General features: G+C 37.0%; 1 protein-coding gene across 1 annotated transcript in view; it reads right to left on the reverse strand.

Annotated features, from left to right (window-relative positions):
- VWA8 (von Willebrand factor A domain containing 8) overlaps positions 1–16,529 on the reverse strand; it is a 196,699-nt gene that overhangs the window by 32,828 nt on the left and 147,342 nt on the right. The window contains exon 37 of the mRNA XM_075741750.1: positions 15,195–15,399. Coding sequence (XP_075597865.1) covers positions 15,195–15,399 — 205 coding nt within the window. The remainder of the gene's footprint in view (positions 1–15,194; positions 15,400–16,529) is intronic.

The following is a 16,529-nucleotide window of genomic DNA, read 5'->3' on the forward strand; positions in this document are numbered from 1 at the left end:
CAAAGTCAATGAAGCAAACAAAAATTTTATGCAAGAAGAACACGAAGACTAGAACTAGATGATCTTTGAGGTCCCTTCCAACCCAAACCATTCTAAGACTGCAGGTCAGAAAGATGCCAAAGGAACGTGCTTTTCTGAAGAGGCAATGGTATGAAGGAAGCACTTGAGCAAAAAGGAAATGAAGAAACAACAGCAGATACCAGGACTTGTTAATGCTTTGACTTAATTTTCTGGTCCTGCATCTTACACATCCATTCACTCCCGACAGCAAGGGCAGCCAGACAGGAATAGAACTGAACTCTCATTTTACATTCAGTGAGAGACACATGGCATCTGAACAACTCGCTCTATATCAGTTCCTTGAGATACATGAATGGATGCCAAAACAGTTTTACATGGCTACACTTAATTTTTTTTTTTTTTTTTTCTGACAACACTGGGATTCTAAGAGCCAACTGAATAAGGGAAACTGATACAAACACATTCAGTTTGGAAACTAAGTGATCTTATCATCCTTCATGTAGTAATGTAAAGAAGATAAAGAGGCTCAGAGAAGCCAGTTACATGATTTAATGCACTCAACAACACAATGAGACCAGGTGTTTCGCATCTGTGTCATGTTTACGCCAAACCGCTATTAAATGCATACCAATCTGTAATAGGGGCCACTCTGAAGATGAGTCAAAGGCTGGTAGTTGTGTCTAGACTTCAGCTGGTCAGGCAAACTATGGTAAGGAAACTTTATCTTGTGCACTAAGTAAATTTTAACCATGTTTGGAAGTGGATCTAGAACCACATTCATGCCACTTAAAGTGAATGTGGGAATGAATTCTATTGAATTCTGATGTGAAATAATCTAATTTAATAAAATTACCCCCCTAGAGAGTAAAGAAGCACTGGCATACATCACATTTTGATACTTTTATCATCCCTCAGTAAAAGACAGGAGCTGAATTTGTTGAGGATCACCCAGCTGACCCAGATACAACGTGCATTGCCTCTACAAGACACTGTCATAACTTTGGGAAGAAAGGAGCTTGCAATAACTCATTAACAAAAGTGTGTGAATTATGGAGAGGGCTGCTGTACTCTATTATTAAAATGATTTATGTCTCACACTTACATTAGCATTTCATTCTAATATATGACCTGTTTTCACAATTACAGTACTTCCCTTTTGAACTCAGAATTAATTTTCTTCTACTATCTTGCAAACAAATCTCTCAGGCTCTGTGAGTAAAACTGACCAAAAGCATTATCAAATTTAGCTTCTGCTGATTTCATACAAGTGAGCTTAACAGTATTTTCGCTCTCAGTAATCTTAATCATACATTGCAATGAAACTGAGAAGAAAAAAATGTCTTTAAAAAGAAGCTTCGCCACCTCAAAGGCAGACCCAAGTAGCATAACTGTGCACTTCTGTATCTTAACAAGTGCTGGTTGCCTCCAATCTACTTGTGCCAAGGAAACAAATATTAAAAAAGAAATGATAGCCAGTCTTCAGCATGTCACATTTATATGTCTGATGGCAATAAAATCATTAAATCGGCTGACTTTTTATGAGATGCTTTTAAGGAACTATTCAAAGTACATCTAAACAGAATATGTATTGATTTCTCTGTTATTAACATGTTTATAATAGTATCCAATTTAATGAGTAAAAGACACTTAGCAAAGTCAAATGAAATGAACATTCCAGTATGTCTACTATCCAATCATTCATGTTTCAGAATATTCATGACCTTCAACACTGCCATCTTTTCACCCGTGCATTTTAAGCCCATACTTCAGCTCCTCGTTGTTCAAGTCTGTTAGAATAAACTAAAGACTAAAATTCCAGGAGTTACCTTTATTGTGGAGACAGAGAAAGAGAGAGGGAAATCTATCTCCTCCTGTATTTTCCCACTTGAAAGTCTCTTTATTCCTGGGAGTTTCATGCAGGAGATAAAAGTAATGACTCTCACTGTCTTAGATGCCCATACCTCCATTACAGTCTTTTAAAAAGCTGACTCTCTAAAACAAGGAGCAGAACATGGACTTAGACTTGACCTCTGGCAGAAAAAGAACTTGTGGTTACGGGTTAGGAAATATCTTCTAGACTTCATAAGCAGAAGTCAGACAAGGTTGAAAATATTTCTAGCTTTGAATAGAAAAGTAAAAATTAAGTGATGGCTTTCAGTAAAATGCAAAGGACTTTTTTCCTTGACGCAGTCTGGGATACATCTCTGCTACAGATGATTGATTTTTCAGTCATAGATATTCCTGTCGCCCTACCCTGTACACAACAAGCTTCTGTTCAACACTGCAAGTTGGCTAGAGAGTAGATGGTCTTTTAACACAGCAGCTTACTTTTGTATTCTGATTCAGTTAACTTCATTAAAATTCCTGAAGGGCGCAAGATCTGTCAGTGCCTCCCATTCGGGAGTGCTTGCCAGAAAACCTCCTTTGAGGTGCTCAGAGCAACAAAAGCTCATTTCTGCCTGAGGACCAGCAAAGAAACTCTGGTTTCCAATGGGGGCAAACTGCCCCATGTACAGGGGAACAGACCTTTCTCCTCTTAGTTTTAACACATCTGGCCCTGCCAGGACTAACTCATATCTAGTCCTCCTATGCAAAACAGAACGTTTATTTTAATACTCTGGATATAACTTAAAAAGGGGGGGAATAGACAGAAAAAATACTCTAATTCCAGCCTGCAGGTGTAAAGGGATGCAATTTGTACTTTAAAAAATGGACTATATTCCCATTCCCCAAACCTCCCCAAATCAAATTTTTCTTATCATTTTGGGTATGTTTAAACAGAGCTGGGCATTCCTTATAGGATTTGACATTTGCATAACAGAAATAAAAGGAATTCCTCCTTGTTGTATGTGGTGACAAACAAGTAACCAACTTTTCTACTAAGCCCTTTTTTAAGCATTCTTTGGAACATTCCACATACAACACATTTACTAACGTGTGAAACGGGCACAATTTCACGTATCATAATTTAATACACACACACAAATGGGCAAAACATCATTTTACAAAATACAAGCAAACGGGGTCACAGCTGCAGTATTTACAACTGTAGAGAATATTTATATAGGAAGACTTTTTAAAAAGAAAAAGCTGATGTGTCCAAACAGTAACTATTTTCACAAGCACTTATTCTAGTATTCGTAATAATACTGCATTATTGGGTGTTTCTTACTGTCGATGAGAAAGATTTGAGGTGGAGTACAGTTCACATGATTTAGGTTTTTAGTTTAATGCAAGTTAAGGAAGTGTGCAATAGATTAATTAGTTGCATGATTAGACAGTCCTGGAAAGTAGGCAGATGTAGGCAGGATCTAGACTGGCAAGATCCCATTCTTCATTTACTCTTTTCATCATAAAGGAAAGAACCCTGCTAAGATGCAAATTAGAAGACATCCACTCTTATCCTAGCATACCTGGGACACAGAGGGAAAGAATTCATCTGCTATTTTGCCTTTTCATTAATATACAATATATTAAACAGGGCAGTTTATGGTCAATAAAGAATATATGTTACATTCCATACAATGCAATAAATCATTGTTCAAAAATATGAATGACGCGAATATAAAACACTACAAATACTATAGTTAAAATACTGATAAATAGGTTGCTTTCTTCATTAGTGTTGTGGACAGAGATTGGGCATGTATGAGAAGATCATTGCAGGAAAAGAAATGAAAACTTCTTAAGACTTTTGTCCTACAGGTGATTTGAGAGATGTTAATTTCTTCATCAAAACCAGTGAAAAATCTTTTATTAAACCCATACATTATTATGAAAGAAGACTGACTTTGGCTGTAATGAAACATGACTATTCTTCAGGTGAAAAAGGCATTAAATAATCCATCCCACAGTGACACAAAGGATTAGGAAATGTATTCCACGGAATGCAGAATGTATTTCAGCAGATGTGCAAATGACTGATTTTTCCCCTGAAATAAAATCTTTGTTTTCTTTTATCCCTGCCCCCACCCCTGCCAACAACTTTAAAACCTCAGTGTTACCCTAGGCTGCATTTAACAGGTCACAAGAACATCCTTTCCTCCAACACATTCTTTATCAGCAGCATGAATATATATGCATTATTTTCTCAAAGAGTATATAAAAGTTCCCCATGAGGGAAAACAAAGGCTAATCTGCCTGTTTCATGGTTTTATATTCTCTTGTAAAACTGATTCTACCAAAGACAGAAAGAGAACATTTTATCATCTATTTACATGAACTAGTGAGAGAAAAGGCAAAAATAGGAAAAAAAAAATCTAATGGCTTCTATTACTTTTACTTGTACCATATCATGTACAGCTTTTTTCTATGTGCTAAAAATTAATAGCACAATTTCTAGTCATATCAACAGTGCAAACTAGAGCCCACAAGTCTTTTTTCCACAGAAAGGAATATTCAGTATTAAACAAGACAATAATAATTTATGAAATATGCTCTGTATCCCGAAATGAAAAAAAAACATTAGTTGCACTGCAGTATAAAATACATTTAATAGTTTTTTACATTCATTTTGGCTTCATTTTTATCTTCTATCTTGCCTGTAAAACTTTGCAAGAATTCAAAAGGAACTAATGAAGCTTCATGCATTATCTGACTCCTGTGAACATTTCTCTCTAAAAGTAGCTTTTAAAATTCATACAGGCATTAAACTGTTGTCTCAAATAGCAAAATTGTTCAAAGCATCACAGCTTTAATGGAATTTTTGATTTGCCAAATAAAAGTGAAATCACAGGTTGGTTAATCTGGGTGGGAAAGAGGTGGAGATTTGGAGTGAAACACATACAAAGGGGTATTTGGCTTGCAAATGAAGTTTTTATACACTAGCTAGAAACCCTTCACTATATAAAATGCAGTTGTCACTGCTGTGGGTGCGTCTTCGTTTAAACCAAACACTGTCACTCTAAGAACCAACTCAGAAACTCTGCAGCGGTAGATGCATTAGAGTCTTTTGTTCATGAATATGTACTCTGTGGCTTAAAGGCTGGTTTAACTAAATGAAGTAATGAGAGAATATCACACATTTGCTTCCATCTAACAGATCCTCTGTTATGTTAACACCTGCGTAAATTTCATTTTCCTCTGTCATTAAAATTTGCATAGTCAATCACAAAAGATGTGAGGTCATCATCCTTTCAGTATGCTAATCCACTATAAAATATAATCAGAGCAGACAGACAGTGTCTGGCTTCCTTATTTATCATGACTACTACACACTACCTGAGATCAATAAACATGGAAAACACTGAATTCCATTTCTTCTGGAGCACCCTGAATAATGAACAGCTAGAAAGATGGGATAAGTGAACACATTCTGACAATTTGGATTATTCTGGACAGAAAACAGCAGGGACATTGAATGGTCAAAAGAAAGTTGAAAAAAAAATTACACATGGAAGCAGAAACGCCTTATTTTCTACAGACGTAGGACCTTGTCAAATCTGTCCTTAAGAAGCAGAGACAAAAGTTATTTGAGATCAACTATGTTGGTTGGTTTTCTAAAGAAAAGCTTCCAATACTTAGCACTACTGTAACAGATCAGATGACTGAAATTTTCACTACATTTCACTAATTAGGGAACAACTTTCATAAGGGCAGAATTATTAGTATGCATCTGTCTCACTGGGACAGCAGGATTTCACTTGTGCTGGGAGCTCCAGCCTTTACGTCAGCAATGTGCACTGCTGCAGACTCTCTGAGATCTGACAGACGGTGTGTTGAGGTTATTACCTTTTCTCCCATGAGAAATGCGGGTTCTCACAGGAAGATCAGAGGAAAAAAGGGGAACTTTGTGCTGGATCTGCCTGCTCTAACAGAAAGTGAAGGTTATTTCCACTCCTGCTTTTTGTCTGTCTGCTCTAATTAGACTGGAAGATCTTCAGGAAAGGGAATGTATTTTAGACATGTTTGTATAGTGTTTCCAGCAAGGGCCTCATTTCACCTGAGGACATTTATATGAGAAAAAGTATCTGACAGAGAATTGATGTTCTTTATCTGCATTGCTTTACCCATTGAAGATTTTTGGAGATGTGAACTTACCAAGGTCTGTGGGTTCGTGGCTTTCTAGTGTTACGCTTCCCCATACTGAGATGCCTTGACTCAAGGGCGGTACACATCTGCTGCTCCTCGCTTTGCTAAAATGAATCATGTAGCCCAGGAAAAGGTCACAGACCTAAACTGTGTATTTGGGGCTCACAGATCTCAGAACCGCAAACACTATAACTTGTCATCCACTCATTGACCAGACAGCTCTGTCATCTGCTGTATTTCAAGTGTTTCAGGATCTCGTGCAGGACTGCAGAATGCCATCATATGGTTATTGGTTATATAATAACCAATATTAAGTTTGGAATAACCATCATATTGGTTATTCCAAACTTAGGAAAACCCTCCACTGCATGTATTCTTCGTAATACATTGGGTTTGTACCGACAGCATTTAAGAGATGAGCAAAATCACTGTTAGTAGCTCACCGATGCCCTCATGTGGTCAGAAAAACCACTTGGTCTAAGGTAGAAAATAAGAACCAGGATGGTGGTGGGAAGGACTAGCCACTCTTGCTAAAGGTCATACTTTTATGTCGAATCAAAACCTGCAGCTTTGCCCAGTTCACTCGTAACATCAGCAAAAGGATGGATTTTTGTTAAAATGTTATAAAGTAAAATGTCATTTGTAAAAAAGAAAAAAAAAAACCATCAGTATATATTAAAGTAGATCCTAAGCAGTAAATATAAACAAGTTGGGATCACTGAAACTCCAGAATCAATTATTCTTCAGATAAACATCCAACTTAAAAAATAAATTTAATCATATGAACTTGCATTACCCTAAATTTTCAAGTACAAACTGCAGCTTCAGAAAAATCAAAAGAAAAAAAAAAAAAAAGAATGCATTCAATAAAACCAAAAATATTAATTCACTTAAAGGGCGAATAATTCACTGTAAAGTTGTGTGTGATCAGTTGAGTGGAATACAAAGAGAATAAATGAGACTATTCAAGGAAGGGAGTAAGATGATTGTCACCCAAAGACGGCAGAGAATCAACCACCCACAGATTTTCTGGTCTCAGCCCAAATAAGAGAGGCATAAAGGAAACTCCCTTCCATTTCTAAGAATCCATTTCCTTAAAGCTGTACATAATGCCTTGCGCACTGAGGATGGGATTCAGATCCAGACTGCCTTGTTCAGTAAGTACAATACATCTGCTGCTTTTTTTGATCTAATAGAGTCTCGAAAGGAAGCCAGGTACAGGGTATAGTTGACCACATATATCCTTCGCTGGGAAGTAAATGTTTATCTCCTGATATTCCACCAAGGCTCACGGAAGGCTGTGTGGTGTTTAGTGAGTGTAGGTTTAGGTGAAAAATTGTAAGAAAGAAAAGGAGACCCTCTGTAAACAAGCTCAGATCTTAATAAGACAGTTCGATCAACGAACTCCCATGAGTTAGCTGAACTTGAAACATGGTTTCAAAGGGTTTAGCCATTAATAAACCAAGACATGACTTCTGCAAAGGAAAACATAGATATTAATTTCATACAAATGAAATTATTGCAAACAAAATGAGTGTTTGCAAGACTCTCTGGATCTTTTTGTTATTAATGTTTTATTTCCACAACAACTGTACAGGTGATTCCCAAAAACATCTAAGGAAAGCACCTACATCATACCATGAAAACTCAAAGGCAGCTACACAACATTTCTTTGGTTCTGTAATAGCACTATGAGGGAATGAGAGAAACAAATCTAAGAGTCCTTCCAAAAAATCAACTATAATTAATTCAGGACTAAAAGCACTACTACATATCAGCCACCTTCTCCTTGCCCTTGTTCTGGCCATACAATGGAGAAGTCAAATTGCAAAGATTGTTGATAACCATGACACTTCTTTCTTTTGGGCCCCCCCCCCATTTTAAAAAAAATTCCTCTGTATATTTTACTAGACAATATTTTGTACACAGTATCATCTCACATTTCTGATGATGTCCACGTATTTCACGATGATTGCTCTGAACCTCTCGCTGTTGCAAGTGGAGGTCAGTTGAACTGTGTGTACCCCCTCTCCATTCTAAGAGATCAAAATGCATCTGGGGAAAGGAGGCTGTGAATGCATCCACAGAAGGTTTCTCATTTTCTGAGTCCGGGTAGGTGCCTCAGCTACATTCTAGCTCTAGAGCAGGCACACACAAGCTGCAAAAGCCAGACAAGGGGCAGGACTTGTGCCAACAGGTCTTATAACCAGCTGAATACAGACAGGGACCTGACAAAAGGAGGGAGAAGTATTGTTGCATTCCTCACGGCTAAGTCTATGTACACAGGGATCCCGACATCTTTTTCCTATATTGCTCTAAAATCTCTTCCTCTAGATTAATTTCCAATTCCTGTTCATTATGAAACACAGTCCCCGAGGGAATGGGTACCTGCAAAGTTATGACGATCTGAGGTAACTGTAATTCGAGAGAGTCAATGTCCAGGTATGACATCTGGGCAAAAAAATGAACTTTTGTGCGTGTGTGTGTATGTGTGTATCAGCATGTGTATGCATGTTTGCACATACATCAATATATATGTGTATGAATATATATATATGCACACAACTACATATGTACATCTATTTACATATGTAAACCCTGTCCTGGTTTTTACCATGATTGTGCTGCTTCTAACTTCAACAGTAAGTCTGACATTTTTGACATTATGATTACTTTAAAAACATACTCAACTTTGACTCCAGTTCAACACAGCTGTTACCTGAACTCTGGGTAGAATAGGAATGCATTTTAAATATATTTCTAATGATGGACCTGGCATCCCATAACTGCTACTCAGCATTTGCCTTTGCCCTCATGAGATCTAAAGGTTAACTAATGGATTGCAGGAGAAAGTCTGAATGTCAGGAACTACTACTGAGTGCTGCTGAACTCATCAAAATGCTGGGTTTTAGCAAAAAGCCCTTGCATCATGGATGATTTCAGCAGTTAAGACACATGAAAAAAAACCTTTAATTTTTTTTAGCTATTGGTGATGAACACATATACATTGCTCTTTTATGTTACTGACATGAACCATATGTTCATGTCATCTAGCTCTTCACAGGACATAGAATAACTTATGTGTTCTGTTCTCATTTTTGAGCGCTGCTGTAAGACCATGAAGAAAGCCATTTAAATCTGAGAAAAATATCTATTTATTGCATTTCCTGAGTTTTGCTGAATTTGTCTACACTCAGCTAAGCATATTTCAACCTTGAGCTATCTAGAGTTGACATTTGTTTCCTTAGGTGGCTGCACTGCATTTTTTTGCCCAATTTAAGGTATGTTCATACTGACTGCAGCATTCAAGGATGTTCCAGCTACTTGGCTTGGCGACGCAGGTTTATGTATCCTTACGGGTGTATACTGCCTTTACGCACCACTGACCCTGCAGCGTAGACATACAGCGTGCACTTGAACAAGTGACCTACGTCCTTATATCTCATTCCCCTCTTCTGGAAAGCAATGCTAATGCTTACTGCCTCCAGATATTGCAAAAATTACGCATTTAAATGTTTAGGGGTGTCTAAAGGGAAACAGTTACAGATGGATGAAGGATTTTTTTTTTTTTTTCATGTCTCCATTTAGCTAGTTACAACGATTCATGCTTTGTGGAAACCCTGTATCAGTAAAATGTTAACTAGTCACAGCAGAAACCAAAAGAACATGCCTCTACCATTACTGGGAAAAGGAATTGCAATTTAAGATAAAAGCATTCATTTTTGACAGCTCCCTAGGACAGAAGATCTTGAATAAAATCTCCCAAACCTTAATCTAAAGCCTTCCCTATTCTTACATACATTTCATTCATGTCTCCTTTTAGTTCCAAGGCTCGAAACATATCCAAAATACATCCAAGTCATGCTGAGTTGTCCACTTTCTAGGAGCTCTTCTAACAGAATGAATCTGGGCCAGTACTACACACTACTGCAGAACTGTCCCTAGTGCATTTGGTGTTCAAACCACTGGTGAGAAGCAAAGATTTTTTTTTAATCATTCACGTGTTTTTCTAGATCCATTTCACCATCTCAGCTTTGTGACACTGTGAACTCTCACATGACTTTAACTGTTTAGTTGGCTTTTTGCTAGAAAACAGAATGATCAGGTCAAGTCACAAAAGCAAAGTGGGGAAAAAAAAATGGGAGAGAACATTTCCAAGCTGCTTCTGGTCTGTCAAATAAAGGTCTGCCCCAATAGATGGACTATTATTGATAGGCACTATGTGAATGGTCTTCAGTGTCAAAATGTTTTTGAACCAGGTGGGTAGAAACCTGCCCTGAGCAGGTGTCAGCATCTCTCTTACACGCTTCCTTTGGACTGACTCATCTACAAAGAAGTACATGATTTTTCAAACTGAGTGTTGCCCATCAGTCTTGAGACTGAAGAGCTAGGATGATGGAGGTGTTTTATTATTCAGGTTCTACACAGTATATGCACTTGCTCATGGGTAATTATAGGAGTAATTTTACCACCCGGAGCAGAAGAAACTTCTGGTAGCTATCAATGCCAAGTACTTTACTTTTAAACAGCTGGTATTAGCAAGGCTGGTGCCAACTCAATTCACATTTGCTGTACCTTTCCTTAGTTCAGTCCTACAGTATGTGATCTTGACATTCTATCTATCATCTGGATCGTTTAATAAACCCACTTGAGCTCTTACAGCAGATACAGCCTGAGCCAAACATTTCAGACTTTTAAGTTTCTGAGGAAAACACACGCTATACAGAACATCTATGTAGAGTGGGCTTCTGTCCTAGGCCAAAGAGGTGTAAGCAATAACCATCCTTGAAGAAGCGGTGTACTGTAGAATAGGCAGGCCTTGAGCTTTAAGATCTGGGATCTTCCAGGAGATGTGACACTGTTTTAGGATTACAGCAGAAAGATGGGAAAAATAGAAAGAAGTCTCCTCCCCACAAACACTTGTTAACTATTCACTTAAATGAAAATATGATTTCATTTCCAGCTAGGTACCTGAACAATTATGAGAAGGGCTTGCCATACTGCCAATAGAAAATGAGAGAGAAGAGTCCATCGGAAATCAAAAAAGTGGCAACTACTTAACTCATGAGGCCTTAATATATAGCCACAAACACACAGCATTGTGATTTCAAAAACTCATCTCATGTACGTAAGAGATGATGCATCTACTGCAGGTTCCACACATACATCAAACAACACAGACACAAAAAGCCCCAAACCTGTCAAAATAAGCCCCTAATAAATTTCAGATTACAACAATGTTGGTGGTGGTTTTTTTGTTTTGGGTTTTTTTTTTGTTTTTTTTTTTTTTTTTAAATCAATCAGATCACTTCTTTGGACAATCTTGGTACTGAAATAACAAGAGACTATCATCAGCTTTGGGATGTCATTTTGCATGGTGATATAGTCAGATCAAGACTGCACAAGGATTGCCAAAAATATTGTGATTCAATTTTGAGGTTCAGATATATATTATCATTAATTACAAGCCAACTCTTCTGTAGTCTTTGACCAAGTACATTTTTATGCACTCAACAGGCTTGGGTATGTCCTGGGACGTTTAAAAACAACATTCCAAGTACAATCTTTACATACCATAAAACATTTTGGGCAACAGTCTACAAGCAAGAGAGCAGTAAGTGGAATGAATACAGAAATAAATGCTTTTGCTTATAATCATGTATAAATGAAAGAAGATTTTATTGCAGAGATTTCAGGTCCCTAAAGGGCACAATGCTTTACCATCTATTGAAATACCTCTAAATGAGGCACCTTTTATTTATTTTTATGTAAACCTTGTACTCTACCTAAAAGAGACATACGAGTAAACAATGCTTACTGAAAAACAACAGCCCAACTACATCAGAATGTAATCAGTGCTTTTTTTCTATTTGATTTCTATCAATAACCCTTTGATGCAAAAAGTAACACAAATTTATCAATGCCTGCCTACTGCCATGAAACTTTTAGGGCAAGATTTGAAAAATAATTGTCTTTCAAATTCTTTTCAGATATTTGGTAATGAAGTGACCTTTTTCTTAGAAACACCGAACAGTGAAAAAGCTCAACAATTTTTGGATTTCAAATGGAGTTCATAGCTTTAGAAAATCCAATATTTTGTTTAGATATTGTATTGTAGGCACTCCAATAATTTCAGAATACTGTACTCATATTTTGAGTTTAAAACTTCAATAAATGAAGAAAATTTGTGACCTGCATATATAAATGCAAACTTATGTAAACATAAACTATATTTCCAGAAACTATTTTTGTAGCCTCAAGACTTCAGCAGTTCACACTCTGCTGAGCATATCAACAATACAAAACAAACGTTGACTATTTTGAAGACTGCCATGACATTATATCAAGGGAGCTTAATTGCTGATTATAAGTGGAACAGCTGTTTGTTTTCCTCTGTTTCATTGCTTATGTACATACAGCCTGTCTCTGAGATCTAATATGTTTGTGAAAGCTAAAATGCAGCCCTAGAAGATAGTACCAATAGTTCCAACTGAGGCCTGGTTGAAGATTTACTTCCAGTTCTAGTGTTTTGAATCTATATTGATATCAAAAGCCCTTTAATTCTCTTTTCTCTCAGAAGTCAAGAAGCTTCAGAGAGATTCTGTGTGGTTTTGCAGAACAGTGGTTCCCAATCACCTAGACAGGCCTCGTGTTGGTCTAAGAACATCAACGTGAAGGGCTAATGAGCTTTGCCAAGCCTGTAGTAGCCTTGTGGGATGCACCAAAGGCAGTTTTTAGGGAAGGGGAAATTGGGGGTGGGTGGGTAATAAATTCTAGTGGTATGTGGAACACTGACAACTTTCTTAAGTGAGCTTCTGCTATAAGATGACTGGGAATGATGGGTTTAGTCAAGGAATTAGAGATGCCTCATTAGACTCCAAGATACTCAACATGAGTATGAAGATGAAACATTATACAAAAGAAGGTGATGTTCATACGCTTGAACATAAAAGCGTTCTGTAAAAAAAGGTATGGGGAAATAGCTGCAGCTTTCTTAACAAAAGAACAGGAAACACTGCAGTTCTTGCTATGCTTACCTTACACAGAAAATCTACATGAATGTTTCCAAGCTAACATGATCCTTTTGTTTCCAGAAATGAATGCATTAATAAAGTACTGTTTTTATGTCTAGGTCCATTGAAAATTTGAGTTAAGTAGGAAAGGTGAAGGCCCTCACCTCCAAATAGCAAAGTATAGAGTTTACACAGCAACTACGTATCTATTATCTTATTGGAGATGTACATAAAATAAAATAAAAGATTTAATTTATTGCTTATTGCTGTGTAAAGCCTTTGTAAACAAAGTTTCTTAGGTCTCATTATCTTTCCATTTAAAGCAGAGTGTGCAAAGTAGAGAAACAGAAGTTAGTGATAATCACACAAATCTGAAGATCAGATAGGAGGCTTGTTTCAGCCACTCAGCTCAAATCAAACACTATGCCATTCTGAGTTCTGACAAACCACTGACTTGAGCTATATGCACTGTGTTGACAGAGGAAAGAAGACTTTACCCTGTAATGTACCAACTAATTGGAGAGGCAGACCGTCAGGAGAGAGAAATTCAACAACAGATCTTGAAAATTGCCTTGTGACTGGCAGAAAACACTTCTTGGCCTTTTTTAAAAAATGGTTACTTGAGATGATTAGTTAAATGACTTAAAATTTTCTGATGATGTGTACTTTCCAAGCCAGTATTCTCTAATATTTAATTGACTATTACTGACAGTACAGTAATACTGTTGAATAAAATGACAAGTTATCAAAACAAAAAAAGGAAGGAAGGAAGGAAGGAAGGAAGGAAGGAAGGAAGGAAGGAAGGAAGGAAGGAAGGAAGGAAGGAAGGAAGGAAGGAAGGAAGGAAAATCAACTATTAAACCAAGTAAAACTCTAAATGTTCCTCCTGGCTCTTCTCATTTCTTCCAGTCAACTTGATCAGTAGATGAAATTGGGCTGGTGTAAACCGACTATATCTGACCATAAGATGGTGCTAGTGCTACTGCATTGGTAATAAACATGGCACTGGTAAAGCAACAAGCAACCACACAAATGTGCTAAGGGGTAACAGTATCCTTTTCTCATGACTTTTATGACAGGCATTTGTTGAGGTCCAATAACTACAACATGTCAGTTCTCGCACAAGTTTCTGTAACATCTTGTAGAAAAGGAGGTCAGAGCGGGAAAAGAAAGTGAAAGAGCAGCTATATTTTCTGCTTAATAAAGCTGAGTCACACCTGGGATAGCTGGACATCTTGTAAACAATAATATAGAGCGATCTAATTTAGAAAAGACTTACCTTGTTTTCCCATTCTAATGTACTGTGGAACTGGCAACAGAAATTTATGAAACAGAAATAACTGCAATGGTGGATAGAGACAGGATTTTCCTAGTCAAAGGTGAAGTCCTCCTAAAGCAGGCTCTAGTTCTTTGCAGTAAAGCGGTACCTTCTCCAACCACTGACAGAAATTAAAGATGCAATTGAAAAGTCCTGAATTTTCCCTCTGTGTTGCAATAGTGATCATACATATTAGCCAGTACATTAATACTTGTGTATACGTATATACATGCACACACAGCATACATGTATATGCTGTATATTTCAACATCTACCTAAATATTCCACGTGAGAACATGGCTATATGGAAACACTTGTAACTCTGCTCAGCTGGGAGAATTTTCAGAATTAGCCAAAGGCACTACTGTGAACTCAAGGCATCTTCCACCTAGGTTTTCAAGTTTCTTTTCTAAAGTACAAATACAATCATTTTTTCCTAGTATTGGAACTCTGGAAAAGTATATGCTTTCCTTAAAAATTAATTTCATTATTCTACATTTTGAAAGTTGCAGTTAAAAATCAGCAGGAGATAAAGAATTAATTTGCATTTAAATGTACCGGAATTTGGCAAAAATACAAACACTGCAAGAGAAAGAGACTGTCAGTAACCATAATTACAGAGGTCACAAATAAGCTTTCTAATTAAGCTATTCTGTCTTTTTTTCAGTGAAGACATGTATTCAACTTTCCTTGCAGGCATATTTCTACTTCGCAGTGTTTTTCAACACAGCTCTCCCTCGACTCCTCTTCCCAGCTGAAAACTCATTTGCAACTCATTTTGTTATATGTTTTTCAGCTTTGTGAAGTCCTACCTGCACAGGACGACCATCTTCTTGGCCAATCATGTTCCTCCAGTCCTGCAGCGACCGCTGGAGACTCTCCAGCCCGGTCTCCCACAGCCTCACACCTCCTCCCATGTCCACACTAACCAAACCTACTTTGCCCAGTGGTGCCAACAGGGCATCGGCATCCGAGATCTTAGAGAGCCAAGATGTATAAGGAGAGAGAGATTGTGACCTGAAAAACAAGAGTTAATGTGATTTTTCGTGAAGGTGCAATTAAAAAGAGGCTCAGTATTTCTGTAGTTAAGGTGACAATTAAATGAAATTACAATTAAATGAAATGAGAGACTGTAACTAAGCCCTGCAGACCCACTATTTTATCTGAAACATTCCACCTACTGAAACTGGATATGACCAAAAAGTACTTGTCAGTATAAAAAGCAGTACGAAAGACCAGGCTGAAAGGGAATACGTTGCCTATCTCAGTGCTATATCTCATCCATCTGAAAACAGTCTTTACAAAAAACTATAACAAATATGAAAAATTTAAAAATATGTTATAGAAAAATATAAAACTACAAAAGAAATAGGAGAGAACATGACCTTGGCACTGAGGAAAATACTTTTCTATCAACTTAAAGTAATACCTTTCTCTAGTGCTTCAATAAAACATGAAGATTTAAACACTCATTTAAAGATGGCACAGCTTTATGCACAGAGAATTTCAGCACCGTTTTAAACAGTCAACTTGCAGACAAAAATTTACTGCTGAAACAGAGAACCTAATAGCTATATAATATGAAGGGATATTTAGATAAAGTAGGAAAGGTATTTTTTCAGTTTTCAGTACTTCTGATGACATGCATTATAACTTGGCAACTTGCACTAATACTACAATCAATATCTTCGAAGACAAAAGAAGCAGCAACACACATGCCTCTAACAATGACTGAAATCACCACGTACTAATTCAACTAAAGAAAAGTTATCTTCGCATTTGACCAGGCAAACTATGCCAGAAGGAGGAAAGGTTTTTAGATTTTAGCATGGAACTATTCAAATATATGAAAAGTCACTTTATTTATCAGTTGTTAATGGAGTGCATTACGAAATGTGGACTTCTGCTCAGATTTGCCATAACCTAATATGAGGATTTAAGCTATTTAAGGGTCATGATGTCGAAGTTTGGCTTTGTAATTTTTGTAATTTTTTATAAAATCCTAGTGTAAAATAAAGTGTAACTCACTTTTATTTCTGTGTTAATGCCTTACATTTTTGAATGACTGTGTAAGATATAGGCCAATGGATCAATTATAAAATGGTGAACAGTCCAAAATTAATTCTCTATTAATGAAAAAATTCCAC

Source organism: Balearica regulorum, chromosome 1 (genome assembly GCF_011004875.1).
Source record: "Balearica regulorum gibbericeps isolate bBalReg1 chromosome 1, bBalReg1.pri, whole genome shotgun sequence".
NCBI lineage: Eukaryota > Metazoa > Chordata > Aves > Gruiformes > Gruidae > Balearica > Balearica regulorum.